Source organism: Arachis stenosperma, chromosome 2 (assembly GCF_014773155.1).
Source record: "Arachis stenosperma cultivar V10309 chromosome 2, arast.V10309.gnm1.PFL2, whole genome shotgun sequence".
Classification (NCBI taxonomy): domain Eukaryota; kingdom Viridiplantae; phylum Streptophyta; class Magnoliopsida; order Fabales; family Fabaceae; genus Arachis; species Arachis stenosperma.
The window spans coordinates 4647678-4669174 of NC_080378.1; the positions used below are offsets into that span (position 1 = coordinate 4647678).

The following is a 21497-nucleotide window of genomic DNA, read 5'->3' on the forward strand; positions in this document are numbered from 1 at the left end:
AATCGTAAAATTTAAAATTGCCAATTTAATATGATCCTGTTCATGAAATGTTTGAACAAAAAGCAGTCAATTATTAGACTAGATGTAGAATTTAAGAACTCACATAATTTTCAAAAGAAAGCTCGACATTCTCAGCAGAATCGACTAGCAATCAAACACTCAAAGCCCAGACCTAATAATTTTTTTTTTAACAAGGAGAAAGTTTATCAACGTTGTCTTAGATAACAGATTTTATTAATGAATAATGACATTATAGATGTCTTTATAAATTCATGTAATAAACTTGAATGCATTAGAAATGATACATCCTTTTGTTTAAATTTACAAGCTCCATGACTCGTTTGTGGTTTTGGCAGCAGTTGAAGAACTAAAATTAAGTTGATATTTATAGTGCATTTAGTTTAGTATCATGTCATGGGGGTTCGGCTATAATTTTATGTTGGTTGCCGAAGACCTAACACAACCCTCCTCCTATAATTTTGCCATGATGTGATGATCACAACAGCAGGAAATTAATCAATGCGTAATTGGAATTTCAGAATGTAACAAAGAGAGAGCAATATTGTAATAATGCTTGCAAGGTATTCAGCAATAATGGGCATATAGCGAGATACAAACATAAAGGTTCCTCAGCAAAAAGACTTTGGCATCGCGTGGAGTGCAATACTGGGTTTTCTCTTTACTTCTTTTTCATATTCTTCTTTGAAGGATCAAACAAAGTATCAAAACGCAAAAGTGAGACCAAAGCAAACTCCGAAACTAGTCTTTAATTAACTATATTCTTCTTTGTTAGTGACTCCACAGGGAAGAGGAAAAACAAAAAGAAGTTAACACAGCAAGAGGAACAAGCTGAGAATGAAGAGAAGCTTGCTGCACAAGTAACCGGTGTTAACAATGAAGACACAGCACTGTCAAAAGAGGTAGATCCATTAGGCCACAAATTAATAACAAAATAAAAATGAGTGAAATTCTTATCTAATTTTCATGAAGAAATCCCTTATCTTTATAAATTATATCTTATGATTTCACCAATTTTATAATGGAAGTGTTTAGAACAAACAACATCAAACAGGGGAAAAAAAGAAAGAAATGAAAGAATAATGCATCACAGCGAATCTAATGTTTAATTGCAGAGGATTATAGAATTTCCTTATATATATTCACTCTAAGGACTAAAAGATTTAATAGATGATATTATTAATGGATTAAAAAAAACTTAGATGATATAATAGAAAAATATAATGCTCGAGATTCAAGAATGCTAAAATTCAAGTTGATATATTTCTAACCTAAAACATTGTATCTTTACTATTTCCTACTTTTCCATATCATTTTTAAAGTCGTGTTTTAAAAATCTGATAAAATACAATTCATAATATATTTTGGCAAATATATTTATAGACCCAAAAGAGAGTTAGATTCAGCGTTTGCTATAACATTCTAAAATACTTGAATTCATTTCATTTTTACTTCAGAAATTCCTTATTCTCTCTTCTTCCATCTAGAACTTCTATTAACTATAGTTCTATGTGTTTGTTTCTATCACAGGATTAATCTTTCCTGCAAGATATTTCTTAAGAAATACTTCCTAGCAAATAGGAATCCTCTGAGAAAATAATAATTATATTTATTCATATAAAATCTCATTAATACATAAATAGCGTCTCATATAAAACTGTATAAGTATTTTCTTTCATTCATTTTTGGAAAAGAAGTACTATTTCTATTGCAAAAGCACACAAATTCCAAATATTACAAGTTAGAAAGCAAAACTTGTCAATATTAGAAAACAGAAAATAATGATTTGGCAAATACCTCATCAATTAGAATAGTTGCTTGAGAGAATAATTGGCGTAGCAATACACAAAACAGTGGAACTGATCGAATAACAGAATCTAAAAAAATAAAAATAAGGACAAGACTCTCAATGTGAGAAGTAAAAACCACGGGTCATTCAGACCAAAAAAGAAGTACCACTATAATCAAGTAGGGATACAAGAGAATCTCAAATAAGTACACAAATCAAATGCTTACATCAAGTCAAAACAACCAAGCATCAATGCATATAAATGTGAACCAAAAACATGAAAAATTTACAAAACCAGAGCTACTTTGCACGCGCAAGCCATATCTCACCCTCCAAATCTTATCTTAACCGTCTAACCATTAAGAATGAAAATGTATATCCAAAACTTGCTATCAAAATTTTAGCACAATCCCAGATTGAACCACTCCCAACCGCAGATGTGTAATGCTGCATAATCAACCCAAAAAGAAAAAAAAAATTATCATTTCAATAATAATATGGTAATGAAGATTAAGGTCCATTACATCAAAATTAATCCATATCAAAGTGCATATTATTCACGTAGTTAGCACGACTAAGTGTCAAAAGAGACAAGAAAATTTTAGGCAAGTATATACATGCTCCCCAACCTACAATTGTCAAAAAGGTTGCACAATGAATAACAACATTATAGATGTATTTATAAATTCATGTAATAAACTTGAATGCATTAAAAGTGATACTTTTTTTTGGAAACTTCTTTGCACTTAGCCAAAGAGAAATCCAGAGCTAGTTAAAGGATCATGGATATACATCTTTTAGTTTAAATTTACAAGCTCCACTGAATTGCAGTTTTGCCATTCTAAGAGCTTTGGCAGCAGTTATAGTACATTTAGTTTAGCATATACATAAAAAAAGGGAAAGGTAGAGACACCATCTTTCCCTGAACTACACACAACTAATTCCTTCTCAAATCAAGCTATCATCATCTCATAATCTTTCTCCCAACAAAAATAGAAAAAGTAAATTGTAAGGAGGAATAGCGTAACTATACCAACCTGAAGCTAAAATTGTAAGGATGAACTTCAGACTGAATGAAGATAATTTAGATATGGTTACCAAACCTCAAGTGTACTTCCTGAAACACAAATTAAAAAACATTTCAAAACTTAGTGTTTGTCATCACCAAAACCACACATACAATTATGTCAGAACCTCATGAACACAATGTTCGATCATTGGTTTGATTTTAGAGACAACAGTGAAAGGAAATGACACCCATTGGTTTGATTTATGTACAAACTGCTCACACCATATTGAGTGAAGTTGATAGGAACGAAATTGTTGCGGATGACATCACTACAACTTCTTCGACTATTTCAGGTACATGATTGTCATCTTCAAATGTGGAAAGCATATTCTTTGAATCTTGACTGCATTAGCTACATACCTTTGTCACCTTGGAAAATCTGTTTGATAACGTGTCCAAATCCAAAAAGGAAGAAATAGTTATAACCTTTTCTTAGTATTAGAAATAGCTTATTATAATAAGCATCTACTACTATTTATTTGATTTAAGATTCAATCTATGATCATACAGAATTGCCAGACAGAAACACAATTTTATAACTCTTTCCTTTCCACAAATCAAGTTATGATTTATTTTTTCTATGTGCAAAAAGCAAAAAAGAAAGAAAATTATAAACAGGAATAGAGAAATATACCAACAACAAAAGCTTTTCAATAATGAGTGCCACCAACTTTCTCCATCATGTCTTTGCTTTTCAATAACTTGAAGCCAAAATCAGAAAACACAGTTTCTGGTTCCCAACACATCAATCCAGCTTAATTACATCAGAAAACACAGTTTCTGGTTCCCAACACATTAAAATGAAGATGTATAGCCAATGTATAAGATTACATCTCGATATGTGCACAAGCTACCCACAGAAGATTGTAAAAACAATAAATTTGATACATCGATTTAAAAAAAAAAAAAAAAAAAGAACAAATGTTGGATACGCAGAAAAGATGTTGCCTATCGTTCAATATTTGTTTAGGGTAATTCTTATCTGCCTCTTTAAATGCGATTTTTTTAATAAAATATGAGAGTTAACAAGAGTTTCATATAGCAAAGACTGTTTCTCAGAGTAATAAAGGATATTTGTTTAATTACATCAGCAAACTGAGAGCTTTTCCGATAAATGAAAGAAAAGAATGCAAATTTTGCAGTTGGCATATGAGTTCAAGTGGTTAATGTTGTTTAAAGAAAGAGAAAAAAAATTGACTTGAAGGAAAAGGAAATTTATGCATATGTGAATTTAATTGTGGTAGCATGACAAACATGAAGGTTAGAGAATTACCTGCTCAGAAATCTCTTCTCAGAAAATTTGTCTGCCATTGACTTGAATGGTGGGGATGTGGGAAATTTTGGACCAAATTTGTTGATGCTTGTTCTTGCAGTGATTGCCCAGCAAACCACAGCCGTTAAGTTGAAGTAGTAAGAGAGAGGAAGGCAGCTTTTCTCCTTCCATATTTTCCAGCTTATGACAGGATAAAATGTGTAGTTGTTGGAGTGAGGTGAGGCGGAGAAGCTCGTTGCACTCCAATGTCTCCAGATTATCAAAGTATTTAATATAAAGAGTGGTAAGGGAGGGAAGGCGAGGCAGCGAACCCACCTCTGGGTATGACTTTATTCTGCTCTCCCTGCCATCACCAAGAATCATGAGATGAGTGAGGTTGTCCAAGTTGCCCAACCATGATAGACCCCTCACTTGTTCCTTGCATCCTCCTACACTAAGCTGTTTCAGGTTAGGCGGCAAACCACCCTCTGGCGACCTGCAAATGTTTGGGCAACCTTGTATGTGGAGAGACTCTAAATTTGGGAGAAGACTATTCATTCCACGTGGCAATGCCTCCAACTTGTGGCATTTTGTGACGCGGAGATGAGTCAAGTTGGGTGCAGCCAGTCCTTCTCCTGCAAATGACACTAATTCAGGGCATTCATAGACGGTGAGACTTTGAAGAGCAGCGTGTGGTGGCTTTGACCCTGAAACTGATTCCAGATTTGAACACCTGAATATCTCCAGATTCTGGAGATTGGGAAAGGCATCCAACGACAATGAGGTCAGTGAATCACAGCTCTCTTCTATTTGTAGATCTACCAAATCATATTTCTGTTGTTGCTGGAGTAATTCAATTTGGCTGCACCTATATATTCTGAGCTTTTGCAAAGATTTGGGTAAACAATTGCCCCCCAAGGATACAACAGATGAACACCATGAGATTTCTATTTCTTGGAGGGAAGTTAGATGGTGGATGATCCTTGCCTTCAATGCATACTCCGTCACAGATTCAAATCCCCTAATTGTTAAACTATCCCCATCAAGTCTCATCTTTTGATGCTGTCCTTCTCCTATTTCCAGTTGGCGCACTTTGGAAACATCCGATGAGGAAGAAACGATTCTCTTTAATACCTGATTAACCATATCTCCCTTTAACATTCGACACTCTCTTATTTCAAGGCTCTTAAGCTGAGGAAAGGCTTCTGAGTCAGGTAAGTGCCACTCCTCCCAACATGACATCTTATCAAATTCCAATGACTCCAGTGAGGGAAACGGTGCAATAGGCGAAGAATGTTGATCGCCTTCATTCTTGTAAAACTCCTTGCCAATGCTCTTCAGCTCATCAAACCTTTCAATGCGGAGGGACTTTAGAGATGGCAGCTGTCCAAGTGAAGGCAGCATGCAGCAATTCATGCAAGACTTGAGAGATACACGTGTCATGTTTTGGTACAAGGAATGCGCAATCCAATCTGGAAACATTTTCCCTTTGTATCCCTTGATTCTCAACACTTTCAAGACACGGTGCGGTTGCAAGCCCTGGAGTACATCTTCTTCATCAGTATGTGTGTTTGAAACCATATCATCACCTGAAGATAGAGACCATTCCAACAATACTTCATCAACGTGCTTCTTATCTATTATCCTTGCTCTCCTTGCCTCATTGCCATCAACCACATTTTCCAATTTCTGAATCTTAAGCGATCCATGAAGATTTAAAAGCCCTCCTAACTCTTCCATTCCATTGTCATCTTGCTTTCCCACCACAAAGTTGCTTAAAGTGTGCAACTGTTTTAATTTGCCCATTCCTTTTGGCATTTCTTTCAGAGGAGTACCCCTTATATTAAGATGCCGCAAATTCACAAGATTATACATGCCATTGGGCAGCATAGTCAGCTTTGAACAGCCTTTTAACTTCAAAGTTTTTAGATTGCACAAGTTGCATAATGACTCGGGCAATATCTTAACAGCACTCCAAGTGAGATCCAAATAGCGTAGGTTGATCAAGTCACCCAGGCTACTAGGCAACATAGTCAGCTTTGAACAGCCTTCTAACTTCAAAGTTTGTAGATTGCACATGTTGCATAATGACTCGGGCAATATCTTAATAGCACTCCAAGAGAGATCCAAATAGCGCAATTGGATCAATTTTTTAGCTGTTGAATAAGGAAATATATTGAGTGTATGAACGGACAAAACTCTCAAGTATTTATTCCTTGACAATATGTCACATGGTAATGTTGCGCGAGTTCCATGATTGATATACAATAATGTCCTCAAAGATTCTATTTTACTAGAAGAGCATGTTTCCTTACGGATTGAACAATCGACTAACAGATGACGAGTTAGAATACTCCTCTCTTTCTTTTCACCAAATTCTGAAAATCTACAATAAAGACCTCCAGCAAGAAAAGTTGCCAAGTCATGCATGAGATCATGCATCACGAAATACTTCTCATCATGGTTATCAACCTGCTTAAAAAATAGTCTTGAAGCCAAATCATCAAAACACTTGCAACCAACTTCTTCTAAAGTTTGTCCCCTCGGTGGTTGTAAAAGGTCTTCAGCAATCCAAAGCAAGATTAGTTTATCTTTATCAAGTTTATGATCTTTGGGATACAATGAACAATAAACAAAGCAACGTTTTAAATGAGTAGGCAGATGATGGTAACTTAACAACAATGCAGGAACAATCTTACAATTTTCCACGGGAAAGTCCCAAATGTCGCTCAATAGTATTTTATTCCATTCTTCAACACGATGCTCTGAGCGCAACAAGCGTCCAAGTGTTTCTGCAGCTAACGGCAAGCCATCACACCTCTCGACAATCTTTCTACCTACTCCTTCCAATTCTGATGAGCTCCCATTTGATTCAGGAAAGGATGCATTGTCCGCAAAAATAGACCAACAATAATCATCTGACAGTTGCTTGAGAGTGTAAGAGTTATAGTGTTGGACTATTCGACCAACATCTACCTTGCGGGTAGTTACAAGAATAGTGCTCCCCTTTCTCCCATGTTGAAAAGGGTTGATAAAACTATTCCACATGTCAGCATCTTCACTCCAAACATCATCCAAAACAATGAAGAATTTCTTTTCTGACAGTGTTTTCTTCAAATCTTGTTGAAGAGATTCGAAGCTGTCAAGACTACAATCACCTGAATTGATCTCCTTTATAACATTCTTTGTAGTCTCAACAACATCAAAATTTTCAGAAACACAAATCCATGCTTTCGGATCAAACTCCTTCATCAAAGCCTCATTGTTGTACAGCCATCGGGCTAAAGCTGTTTTACCAACCCCTCCCATACCAACAATAGAGATCACAGACAGCTGATGATCATTGTTGTCATGTAGCATCTTGATTAATGCCTGTTGGTCACCATCCCTGCCGAACAAATTCCCCTTGACAAGAGAAGTGGATGGAGGTCGCCATGAGGAGCTACCCGTTGGAATCTCTTTGAGACCAAGGCTATCTTTGCGTTTCTCAAGATCTTCTATTCTTTCAATCACCTCTTCTATCTTAGTCACCATCTTCCTACCAGACAAATCAAGGAAGCCAGGACGATGAATGCGTGTCTTGTTGTGAATTTGAGCTTTGATGAAGACACGGTCCAGCAAGTCATCAGCAGTGTAGAGAGCATCCTTGAGACTATCAAGCCACTTTCTAACGAGTTCGTGTCCAAACTGCTTCTGCTCAGCGTCAGCAGCCAGAGCTTTGGCAGCCAAGATAGCAGTCCTCAGCCTGTCAACCAACTTCCGGTCCAGCTTCTTGCCCACCACCAAGCCGACAAACTCACGTGAAATGAGCCGGTCAAGAACAACGTTGGCGAAGCCAGAAACTAAAGCTCCAACCACAAGTGCTTCAGCCATTGGTATGATACAGATCAGAAAAAAATGAAACGAATGAGTGAGTGATTGGATTTTGAGAATGTAAGGAAGAGAGAGCAATATTGCAATAATGCTGCAAGGTAAAGGTATTCAGCAATAATTGTATGCAGTGGAGTGCATAGCTGACTTTGCAGTTGACTTCATTTTTATCTTCTTCTTTGAAGGATGAAAATAGGTGGGGTATTCAAAAATCTAAAGTGTGACCAACGGAAACTAGTCTTTGTGGAGATTAACTAAGTATATAATTTAATGTACGATCATCATAATATGATATCAATGCTGCAATAATAATGGTGGTTGTGAGTTGTGACCTGTGAGGCTAAAATGTGTCAGTACTCAGTACGGTAATTTAAAGTAGGGTCATCATCATACAATATAATAGAGGTGTTCATGGGTCTGGTAAAATCAGGTTTGTCCTGGGTTAGATTGGACCCTAAATATACACTATGTGTCTATGTCTATTTTTTAGACCTTAACTCGGTTTTAAACCTGATGAAACTTAAACATTTTCGGACCACAACTATACCGAATTCAGATCGGATGAAAATCGAGTCTTTAAAGCTTTAGCAATAATTTATAAAAAAAAAACTTGTGACCGAAAAATTGATATCCATATTTGAATTTAAATTTGTCCATAAATTCTAATTTGATGCTTCTTTGATCTATTTTCTAATTCAACAGATGTGATTAAAAATAAAACAATAAACTTATAATTAATATAACATAATATTAAAATTAATTTAAAATATATATATACATTTTTTAGTTCCAAATTAATTTTTATTAAAATCATCCTCAACGTTACAAAACATTATAAAATTGTCCATTTGTTCATAAATAATATTTTTCGAACAATTTTGTCCTTAAACAAAAATAAAAAATCCTCCCCATTCTCACCGCTAACCCCCTGCATCATCAGTCATCACAACTACCACTACCACGCCATTCTTCATCTATCCATCAATCTAAACCCATCACAACACCACCCCTTCATCCAAACAACTCCAACAATAGCAACAACAACTCAATTTTAAAGTGAAAATAGAGGAAAGAAACTTGGCAGCAACAATTTAATGACAACAACTCAAAAGTTATATTTTTTATTCCATCTCTATTAAATTACCAGCAATGCTATAACACAGTATAATGTTTAAAAACTTACTATTTAAATTGTAATTCAGACATACACATGTTATTAGGGATAATGTAGACGCAACCAAGCAAATTAATCAAACATTAGCGATAATTCAAACGGATTACTTGAATTAACTAGGTTAAAAAGGGACTAACCACCATGATAAGGAGAGGCGGTGGTGAAGCTTTAGAAGAAGCAAAGCAGTGAAGTAGAGAAGCGAGGCATGTGCAGCCACAGGCTCAAAATTTATTCTAATTTAAAGATCTCAGAACAAAAAAAAATAAAAACATTGATGCATATGTTCTTCAAAAATAAAAATAAAAAAATTGGAAGAACAAAATAAGAACATCGAACAAGAATAGAGAGCAAAGGAAGAAAATAGAAACAGGAAATTCGAGGCGGTGAAGAGTGTGGCTGAGTTAGTCTGTTAAGGGCGACAAAGACAGTGGAGTAGGAGACCCAACTCGAGATTCAACTTCAAAATGAGATCTTTGGACTTGACACTGGAGTAGGAGACCCAAATCGGTAGCTTCAGCTGAAACGACGCTGTTGAGGTCGATGCCAACATGGTTGTCGTTGAAGCCTAAGGAGGAGTCGGGATCATCGAGGGAGTGGTCGTTGTAGGAGATGAAGAAGGCGAGGCTGACGCTAATGGAGGAAGGGTTGAAGTTGGTGATAGAGAGAGATAGGAAAGTTGAAGAAGGAGGCAGAGGGCGGAGATGGTAAGGTGGCGGTAAGGGAGTGAAGAAGAATTTTGGGAAGGGGGGAGTCCGAAGAGAGAGTGGTAGGATAAGCGGCATAGTATTAAAATTGAGTTATTGGTTTAATCAGTAGGTTACTCGTTCAACCGGTTGATTAAGTGTTATATAAATAAAAAATAAAAAATAGCTAAAAATTTAAAATTTAAAATATATATTTTTATTAATATTTTAAAAATTTTAAGTTATTTTAAAATAATATGAAATAAGAACAATAAAAATTTTATTATTTTTATTCTATTATAGATATTTTTATTTTGTCTTTTATATTAAAATAAGGGATAAGTATGATTTTGGTCCCCAACGTAGGGACTGAAAATTTATTTCGTCTTTCGCTTTTTTTTTCGCTCTAAAATGGTCCCAAAGTTTCAGTTTGTTGTAAAATCGTTCTTCAGACGAAAATACCCTCCCTCCCTCCCCTCTTCTTCTTCAACATCCATCTTCTTCCTCAACAATAACCAACAGCAGCAGAAGCAAATCCACAAATACAGAAACAAAAACATGCAACAATGGATAACAACAAGCTCAACCAGAAGCGGAAGAACAGCAACAACAACAACCAGATGCAGAAGAACAACAACAACAACCATGAATCTTGTATACAATTAACCATTAACAGAATCTAAGCCAATTCTATCAAATCTAAGCTAATTCAACAACAACAATAACAATTCAGCAGCAACTTTCAGCAATTTAATAACCTAAAATCAACTAACAGAAAATTAAAATCCAGCTAAACTAACCCAAAATCAAATCAAGGAACTAACACCAACCAAAAACAGAAATTAAAAGCAAAATGATAACCTGAATTATGAAAATAGAAAACAGAAAAGAGGAGATAGGGGAGGCAGTGGTGGAGCGCCGGCGGTCTGGGCATGACAGGAAGGGGCTGGAGGGAGGAGAACGAGCGGCGGTGAGCTCTGATTCCTTCTGTGACAGGGATTGAAGGAGGGAAAGCAGGGATGCTCGCTGACGGTGGTGAAGCAGGGGAGGCTGCGGCGGGCGGTGGTGCGGCGTGAAGAAGAAGAAGAGGCGGTGGCGGGCGGTGGTGCGGCGGGTATGGCGGAAGAAGAAGAAGAAAAAGAGGTGGCGGCGGCTAGCGGACAGTGGCGGTGCGGCGGTGAGCTCGTCCCTCTTCTCTCCCCCCTCCACCCTCCCCCCACCTTTCTCGCCCCCCCCTCCCCCTCTCCCACCCCGCTTCTGTATCCCCCTTTCTTTCTTTTTTTTTTTATTTTATATTTATTTTATTTTATAATTTTTTTAATAAAGGGTAATTTGGTAATAAAAAAATATAATTGGTAAAAAGAACGATTTTAAAAATAAACTAAAACCTTGGAGACCATTTTGGAGCAAAAAAATGCGAGGGACGAAATAAATTTTCAGCCCCTACGTTGGGGACCAAAATCATACTTATCCTTAAAATAACTATTATTTTTAATTTTTAATAATTTATTAATTAATTTACATTTATTATACTATTATAGAAATAAAATTAAAAATTAAATATATATTTTCAAAAATATATTAATAACATTCAAATATCAATTCTTATATATAATATATGGTGCAAAATGAGATAATAAATTAATCACTAAAACAAAATACTTTATCAATTTAATAAACAAGAAAAAAATAAAACATAACACAATCAATATCAATATATTAATATATTTGTATACTATGTGTTGTTACTATGTGAATCCATATTTAAAAGGATAAAAAAACATAAAAATTCAGTTATAGTTTATTATATATTTAATTTTTGTCATTTATTATATTGAAATGCATGCTGGCGCAGTGGTAAGATGGGGGCGTGATTGCTGGCTTCCCTGGGTTTGAATCATGCGTCACTCATTTTTGGAGTAATTTGGACAGGAGCTTCTACCATGGTTCAGGTCTAGTGGAATATGGGATGCGAACCGGTCGGTTTTTAACAGGTTTGACCACCGGTTTACCAGTTTTTCAGTCGAACTGGTCGGTTCGGTTCGGTTCTGATAACACTGATAAAGGGGATGGAGAAGGAAGAAAGTGAAGAGATATCTAGAAAGGGTTGGGTTTGATTTTATATTTTAATATTATTTTTATTATTGTTAAGAGTAATTTGGTCAAAAAATTAAAATTGAAATAGAAAATGACGATTTTATAACGATTTGTAATGTTGAGGATGATTTTAATAAGAAAAAAAGATCGAAAACGATTTTGATTTTGACCTCAGACCTTAAGAACGAAAAAAGTACTTAATCCTACAAATTATTATCAAGCTAAAAGTTGTCAAATAAATCAATAAATACATCATCAATTCAATACTAATAATTAATGTAACAACTTTATCCAAATTCAATACTAAATTTACATTCAAAGTGTATATGTAAGATAATATTTACATTGTAGTTTAATTTCTCAAATAACCACTTCATTCATTTCAACGTAAAATATTATGTCTCAAGTGGGATTTTCTTTGTAAAATATTTAACATAAACATCATATTAACAAATAATTAATTAATAAATAATTAACTAATAAATTATAAAATTATTTTTAATAATTATAAAAATGATGCAAATGCTAAAATTTAACTATAAATATAAAATTTATTCAGAGACTAAAATTCAAAAGAGAAATTTCTACTCTACAGTTCTAACAAGTAAGGAGAGTGGTTTCTTTAAGTATCTTAATATCTTAATAATTGGTAATACTTGAATTAAATGTGATTTTTCTTTTCTTTAAGTTTAGACTATTTTAATGGAGTTTTGAAATAAAAGCCAACATAAGATGACAGAATAGATAGAGCATAATAGAGTTAGAATAGAAAAAAGAAGTGAAATTAATTGAAATAGAAGTGTATGAAATTATTGTTAAAGAAGCGAAATGAGGAGGGGAAATCAGAGAGTAGCATTGACGGTGAGGGATTTTGTGATGTAATAATATGTGTGTTGCTGCATTGAAATGTTTGTGTGTACCGTTGGAGTAGAAAGAAAAGAAGGAAAGATTATTGGCTTGGTCCATTGTTGTTGTTTGTTTTTTTTTTTCTATTACGCCCTACAATAGTTCTTTATTTTAGTTTGCTAAATAATTTACTCATTATATGTTGAGTGATGAATTTTTAAAATATTATAATGTATGATGTTTTTATAATAATTTTTTTTAATCTAATTGTATTTATCAATTATATATTAGGGCAATTTATCCAAATAAATAAATTGGGTGAAAGCTTTACTCAAATATACAAAACAGAAATCCCTTACGTACATGTGCATTTTCACACTTCTATGTAAATCGTGGGAAGTTGTCACGGTTTTTGATTTTAACATAAACTGTAGCAAGCTACTACGGATTATGGTGTTTGTGGTTTGTGTGTAAACCGTGGCAAGCTCCAACGGTTTACGAAGAGAGAAAGCTAAGCATAAACCATGGCAAGCTCCCACGGTTTATGAAGAGTGCGACGTGAACGTAAACCGCTATGGGTTACCACGGTTTACGTGTGATGGTCTATAAATACATAATCCGCTGAAGTTTCTCACGGATCATTTGTGACACAAGGCAAAATTTGGGGGTTGTTGGTTTGAGAGAATCTGTGGAAAGTAAAGAAGGTTGGAAAGAGGTTTAGTTGGTGGAGCATGGAGGATGAGGATCGCTTGTACCGACTAATGGCGTCGCTCACGTGGCTGGATACATCGACGCGAGGTTAGTTATTATTATTATTATTATTATTATTATTATTACTAGTTATATAAATATTGATATTATTATGGTTATTGTTAGTAGAATTATTTTTTTACATTTAATTTTTGTTGTTATTCTGAGTGCATAGTATTAGTAGTTTATTGTATATTATTATTGTTGTCCTCTTTTCTGATAATGGTAGTTATTGTTACTCTTAGATTTGTTAGTATTGGACCACTTATTATTATAATCACTGTTATTGCTATAATTAGGGAATTAAGAAAAAAATGTGAGGCTTGTAATAATTTTTTATAAATTACGTCTGATGTTAGTAATGGTCGTATGTTGAGGGATTGTTGCCCACATTTTGCAGCCTGCTAGGGTGATTAGCGGCGTTAGGAGACAACAAAATATGCCCTTACACGACCGGATTATACCCTACCTGGAGACGGCGGGCTTGTATCATTTGGCTAGGTTGAACAGCCAGTGGTTCTGGGTTGATGAGCCTCTCCTTAGCGCATTTATTGAGCGGTGGCGTCCTGAGACGCACACCTTCCATATGCCCTTTGGTGAGTTCAGTATTACTTTGCAAGATGTGACATATCAGCTGGGTTTGCCGATCGATGGTGAGCCCGTCAGCGGGTACCTGACTGAGTTTGAGAATCTGATGGAGCACGGTAGACCAGCATGGGTGTAGTTCCGCGAGTTGTTTGGGGAGTTACCTCCGCAGAGTGAAGTAAAGCAGATGACAGTGTGCTACACATGGTTCCATGAGAGGTTTCGGGTTCTCCCAGCAGATGCTACTGATGAGACCGTGCGTATATACGCACGTGCTTATATTCTGATGCTATTGTCAGCTGTTTGCGGACAAAAATGCAAAATCGGGTCCACCTTCGTTGGTTGCCTTATTTGGCATCGTTGAACGACTTGGGCAGATATAGCTGGGGTTCGGCTGCACTGGCCTGGTTGTATAGATGTCTTTGTCGTGGGACGAACAGAAACGTTGTTAACTTGGCCGGGCCGCTACAGCTTCTACAGTCTTGGATTTTCTGGAGGTTTTCCACGTTGAGGCCTAGTGGGTTTGATGTATTTGGGTTTCCTCTTGCCTCTAGGTACGGTTTATTATTTTCGGTTCACAAGTTGTTCAACATTATGTGTTCTATTTACATGATTCAATTAAAATTGTAGGTGGGCTACGTTTCTGCCGAGGAACGATCCAGGGGATCAAAGATTAGTGTCTGCACGCCTTTCCTTGGATCGATTGTGTGTCCACAATGTGAGTCATTTACTTATTGCTCTTAGTTTCAGTGGTTTATGTTAAGTGTCGTGGTCTGACGAAACCCTTACTATTTCGATACAGTTTGTGTGGGAGCCTTATTCTTCTGCCGAGGTTGGTGCTGTTATTCACCCGAAGATACTAGCTGACGAGCACCGTAGGCTATGGACGGCCGTCACTAGCCTGATATATTTTGCTGCGATTGAGTGGCATCAGGTCGACCGGGTTCTACCGCAGTTTGGCGGTCTTCAGCATCTCCCTGAGCCAGCTCTGAACATAGATTGGCTACATGCGAAGGATGGCAGGGGTGGGGACAGGTGGTTCCCCACGTATTATCGGGAGTGGCATCAGCATTGGGAGAACCGGCTTCATTCAGTCATCTGGGTCGATCGAGTCCTTGATCCCGGTCCATCATCAGACTACCTGGAGTGGTGGTGCCGTGTGGCGCACAGATTCCTATCCCTAGATATTGCATTTCAGGATCCTAGGTCGATTGTGTTGACTGAGGAGGCTAGTCACAGAGGGTCGTTGCAGGCACCTCCTAGAGTACACGTTTACGACAGACCAGATAACAGGCGAGTAGATCGGCGTCGGCATATAGGCACCCGTACCACGGATCGAGAGTGGCGAGAGCTGGCTGACCGTTTGGAGGAGGACATCCCTAGAGTTGATCATGGAGATGCGGTGGATTATCGTGTTCCTCGACGTAGAGGCAGACGACAGGCAGGGCGGGACGGCCATGGAGGGGCTCGAGGTAGAGTACCTTCCGTTGATGATCAGGGCACTCAGCATGGTGTTGGTGAGGATGTAGTTGGTTCAGCCTCAGCTATGGATCAGCCGACCTACGATGTGGGTAGTAGCTCTCAGCTCTTTGGGAATGTCGCCCCACATGCGTTTGCTGGGTATACCACCGCGGCTGTTGGGATGGACATCGATGATCCTGTTACTGAGTCAGAGTTCTATAGGGATATAGCAGACATGCTCATGGATGATGATGGGACCCATTATAGGCCACAGATGCCTGACGACTAGTCCCAGTTTGCTGATCCGTAGCCACAGACTGACGATGTTCTTCCTCAGTTGGCCGTTGACCTCAACGAGCCTACAGCATCTCCGACTGACCCATGGATCCCATTAGAAGGGACCCCAGCCTCAGTATTCAGCGGCGTTCCCGCACAGCAATCAGGACCAGCGGCAGAGCAGAGACCTAGGAGGGTGAGGCGTCCTCCATTGTGCGGCACCGGAGGTCACCTGCTCGGTCAGTTCGACGATGATGACAGTGACACCATTGAAGATTCTGATTAGTTATGTCATATTGTCATATCCGGTAGGAACTATGTTAGTTTATGTTCTTCGCATGCTATTTAGCCTTATGTATTTCAGACTTCTGTAATTTATTATCTGCCATGTATTTGATAGTTAAAAGGTTTGGGAATTGTCTAATATGTTATCTACTATGTATTTGATAGTTTAAGCGGTTTGAGCTTCTATTATATACATGTATTCTGTCACAATTATCATGCGCAGTCTAAATAATACCACATTGATGCAATCAAACATCTAAAAATAAATGGTTTATGATAAAAATTCCTCCTTCATAAACCGTGGGAGCTTGCCACGGTTTATGCTTAGCTTTCTCTCTTCGTAAACCGTTGGAGCTTGCCACAGTTTACACACAAACCACAAACACCATAATCCGTGGTAGCTTGCCACGGTTTATGTTAAAATCAGAAACCGTGGTAGCTTCCCACAGTTTACATAGAAGTGTGAAAATGCACATGTACGTAAGGGAATTCTGTTTTGTGTATTTGAGTAAAGCTTTCACCCAATTTATTTATTTAGGTAAATTGCCCTATATATTATCTTTGTTATTTATATATCATTTTTTTCAAAAATTTATATTTTTAATATTATTTAAAACAAACTACTAAAATGGTACCTGAAAGTTCGCATTCCTGACAAAACGAACCTCAAAAGATGCTAATAATAAATAAATTCTTGAAAGATTTAAAAAGACCACAAAAAACTAGATAATTAATATATATTCTAAAAAATAACTTTAGATATAAAATTTTAAAGAAAATTTTTCAATCATGATTAGAAAAATAATATATTCTCATTCTTAAAATTTGATAATTTTTTGTCAAGTAAAATTTAAAAAAAAATATCATGAATGACCACATTTTTTTTAAAAAAAATCTAGAGATCAAATTTTGTTCAGAATTTTTTTATACACATTCTAAATATTTATTCAAATATTGCCACAAAACTTCGATCTAATGGATAAGTGGTTTGTTAAATATGAATTTTTTTCTTACTTACAAAAAATATAATATTTATTGGTTATTTTTATTGTAGAGATTGTTTTGTCGATAACATTTTTTACGAATCTTTTTGTCAGTAATTGAATTTTTTGGGTACCAAATTAGTAGTTAACCCTATTATTTATTTATAATAATAATATTAAAAATACATGAGGTCATAATTTATATATTATGTCATTTTTAATTATTGAAATATTATATTCATATTTGCATTACATCTAATAATTTTATTCTTGCAGCATAGTATTTAATTTTGAGTTTAAATCTAGTTGTTTTAGTTTTAGTTGTTTTATCATTGCTTCTCTAACGCATCTTGCTGTCATCTCTACCAAATCAACACAACAAAAAACTAATAAAAGTATGTGTATTTTTTAAGAAGAAAAACATGTATTTATTTATGCATGATATTTGATGACGTTGGCAGTGCTAAAAATGGTATTGGTCAACCAAGTCTAAGAAAAGGAGAGAAAGTTGAGTGATGAGGCATAGATAGCCTTTGAATGTTTCTTGGTGTTGATGTGATGAGGACATACATGAATACCAAATTTTAGGGCTGCACACGGATCGGATCGAATATAGCCTAAAATTCTATTCAATCCGTATTGGACTCATCGGATTATGCGGATCGGATCGGATATCGGGTATATCCGCATAATTAAAAAAAAAACTATTTTAAGATTCTGTTTGGCTGTTTTTACAAAAAAAATATCCAAAAAATTCATTTTTTATCTGATTAGGCATAGTTACTCCTAAAATATTATCAATAATAGTTCTCTTGAATAACAAAACCAAAATAATACAATATTTAAGTTTAATTATTCTACGTTGAAGTACAACATAAAAAATTAAAAACAAAATATTATAAAATTCATAAAATAACACACTAAAATTCATATCACATTAAAGTTTACTTTCTTAAACTATGCTATTTATATGTGATGTGCAGATATGCGGATTTGCATATCCGATCCGCGGATATCACTGCCGAATCCGCAATTCGATCCGATCCGATGACTATGCAGATCGGATAATATCCGCAAAATTCGGATCGGATGCGGATATTATCCGATCCGTGTGCAGCCCTACCAGATTTTGTTAAGGATATGGAAACTTGGAAGAACTAGACTAAGACCTGCCTCATGCGCAGAAAGTTAAATTAATTATATTATATAATATAAATTTAAAAGTATTATATTAATTATACTATATATTCTAGTGGCCAAATTGAAGGATTAAACTTTGTTTTCATGTGAAAAACTTATATAAGCAACAAAAGTGATTAATTTATTAAAAGTGTCATCCTCTTAATTAAATGTTTGATCAGTAAGCTATCAATTGTTAGACTAGATTTGAGATTTGAGAACTGGCATGAATTTCAAGGCAGAGGTAATAAGCTTGACAATCCAGCAGAATCCACAAGCATGTTGGCCACCTTCATATCTTCATACACAAACAAAAAAGGAAGAAATGAACAAGCCATCAACATTCAAAAGCTAGACTTAATCATTTTGACAAATAGGATAATGTCATAGCTCAAAATGAGCCATGATCAGCGCTCAGAAAAATAGTCCCTTAATAAGGCTAAATCGACTCAAATATAAGGTGAATAAGAAAGTTATAAATATTTTACAAGTTCTAAAATAAATAGTTATATATTTTTAACAAAAATAAAATAATTACGAATGGTTGAATCCTGCTTGTGACATATGGAGCATATACATCTAGGAACTCGACAAAGAATACGTACTCGTTGCAGATCGTTACTCTTGAATAAAAAGTCTCACATAGTCAAATATTTGTTCCTGAAAAATATTTTTAGAAAAACGGAGTGAGTTTTACAACTCAGTGACTAGACAATACATCTATAATCGACATGAGACCGTATAAACATTATTATCAAAGTAACTTTAATTAGAAAATAATAGTTGATAATAATAAGTGAATCAATAAGGGATTTCTCATATAGAAATCAAATCAATATTCCACACTTGGGCGGCTCCACCTCTATAGGTATCCCTTTCCTCTCGTGTGTCCGTACGGAATAACAGATCCAACGTGTAGCCTACACGTTAGACTAGCTACGCCTCTGCTAGCTGAGATCTGAGCCAGATGCATCTAAGTTAACGTCATAACCGCCGTTAACTATAGTTTTCTAATACGAGCCTCCCAAATCAATTCAAAACATATAATTTCAAATATAACAAATCCTTCGATCTTTCAAACATATAAGGTATCAAAATAAATCAAATAATACTTTTTCACCCAATTCCTTTTTAATAATATTTTCTCAATCTTAAGGCATTTCAAACATATTTCACAATTTCAGAATAAGTGAGTACCATCAAATACTTTAATGTTTCAAAAATATATATTCGAGTAAAATCAAATGTTTTAAAATAATATAAAGTTTCATCAAACATGCCTGTAGTCTCGTAAAAACATATAGTCTCATGTGCATATTAAAATGAGCTTAACAAGAATAAATATTTAGTTCTAATAAATTAATTATTCAAACTAGTTTAAAATCCTTTGATAATAATCTTTGTAAGTATAATTATATATTCAAGCACCGTATAGAAAAATAATTATAGATGCAAAGTCAAACAATTATAAATGTAAAGCCTACTCACAACGTGGTCCCAAGAGAACGAAGATACCAAACCCAGAGTACCAAATTCAAGGTAAGGAGGATTGAAGTGGAATGGAACGAATGAGTGCAGAATTTGGATCGGAGTAGCGACAAGATGGAGCTGGCGATAGTTGTGGGAATCCAAAACAGAGCAAAACTAAAATCGAATTAAAACAAAGACAAGACAGATTAAATGGTGACAGAATAGGACATAAAATCTAGAACAGAATCAGGGAAAAAGATGGATCGGGATAGTGACAGGAACGGTTCAACTCTAGCGGCACCAGTAGCTCCGGGAACAAGGACGGGCTTGGTTCAGGTACACCCAAACGGCAACAGCAAGCCCCAACGGTGGCGACGATGACAGTAACAGTGGTGACAGCAGACGGTTCCTCCTCCTTCGCGTTTCACTCTCTCTGCGAACTCATTTTCTCTTTCTTCGAAAACCCTCCATTCGCGTCACTCTCTCTCAAGCTATCTCGCTTCGAGCCTCCACGCCTACAGCTATGGTGACGGTGACAGCGTCAGAGTGGCTCAACGGTGGCAGAAGCATCCCCTAGCTCCAACCGCGACGACACCTTTCTCTCTGCTCGTGGTCTCATTTTCCCTCTCCTCAGCAGCAACAACGATGGCAGCAGCCCCTCGCCGACGTCATCCTCCTCTCTTTCCTTTTCTTCATCCCATCTCTTTATTTCTCCTTTCAATCCTCTTTTTCTCTTCTATTTTGTCTTCTGTGCGTGGGGTGGGGGGTGTATGTGAGAGAGTGAGTGTTAGTGGGTTTAATCTGGGAAAATGGGGTTAGGGTTTGGTTTCGAAAAAAAAGGAGTAAGGGTATTTTAGGGATTTTACATTCTACCCTCCTTACAAAAATTTTTGCCCTCGAAAATGATATAATCTGCAAAAATTTACATGGTTTTAATGCTTTACCAAACATGAGAAAGAAGTACAACGAGGTGCAAAAATTATAAGATGAGTTTCTGTTAAAACGATGTGGTTGGCATTCGCCTGCTCTCATTCCCTTAGCAACTCAGATATACATAGCACTTTTCACTTCATAATCTCTTGGTTCTGTTGTACATCTCCTTGATAGCAACTGGTCTTACGTCAAGCCTTAGAATTACAACTTTCTAAACTTCAACATCGATAAGTTGTGTCAAAAAACTAACGTATCACTTGTTATATCTAGGAATCGCATGTGAACCGAAACAAGCTTGAGTTTACTCAAAAGGATACAAAACCTAGGAAGGGAAAAACAAGCATCACAAATGATTTTCGCAAGAATTCGGAACGATGCGTAGGATTGCAATTAAACAAGGATGTTCAGAAACAACGAAGTGTGCCAAAAGAGAGTCAAATCATATCTTAATAAGGAAATCTGAATCAAGAAATTTCGATAGCAATAAAAGAAAAGATGGAATATTGGGTCGAAACAAGTTCAAAATAAATAAAAGTACAAAGCTCACAAAAAAAATGGCCACTAAAGTCAATGACAATGTTCACAAGAATTTAAGAGAATGATTAAGGACATTCATCAAATAAGACATCCATCAACAATGGGAAAAAAACTAAGAGAATCATTTTACATTCTCAAGGGAAAGGATATGAGACGAACATTTCAAAAGAAATGATAAAAGCATAAATGTTATCACATCACACAAGTTGAAACAAAAGATGCAAGGTTTATAAATGGGAG

At 35.9% G+C, this 21497-nt stretch overlaps 2 protein-coding genes across 4 annotated transcripts in view; both read right to left on the reverse strand.

The window, feature by feature from the left end:
- LOC130960807 (putative disease resistance protein At3g14460) overlaps nucleotides 1–21497 on the reverse strand; it is a 94525-nt gene that overhangs the window by 47125 nt on the left and 25903 nt on the right. The gene's annotated exons all lie outside the window — the stretch shown is intronic.
- Nucleotides 1954–9969, reverse strand: LOC130960806 (putative disease resistance protein At3g14460). Of its 3 annotated transcripts, none has more exons than XM_057886268.1 (5): nucleotides 4150–9969; nucleotides 3511–3606; nucleotides 3099–3255; nucleotides 2845–2924; nucleotides 1954–2254 (listed from the first exon to the last, which is right to left on the reverse strand). In XM_057886268.1, the coding sequence occupies exon 1, from the start codon at nucleotides 7999–8001 to the stop codon at nucleotides 4168–4170; it is 3834 nt and encodes a 1277-aa protein (XP_057742251.1). In that variant the 5' UTR covers nucleotides 8002–9969; the 3' UTR covers nucleotides 1954–2254; nucleotides 2845–2924; nucleotides 3099–3255; nucleotides 3511–3606; nucleotides 4150–4167. The 3 variants fall into 3 exon arrangements, with proteins under 3 accessions (XP_057742251.1, XP_057742253.1, XP_057742252.1); XM_057886270.1 differs by having other exon boundaries at nucleotides 3511–3656; XM_057886269.1 differs by lacking the exon at nucleotides 3511–3606.

Coding starts and splice junctions, on each gene's coding strand:
- LOC130960806 (XM_057886269.1), bottom strand. CDS start 8,001: ATGGCTGAAGCACTTGTGGTTGGAGCTTTAGTTTCTGGCTTCGCCAAC.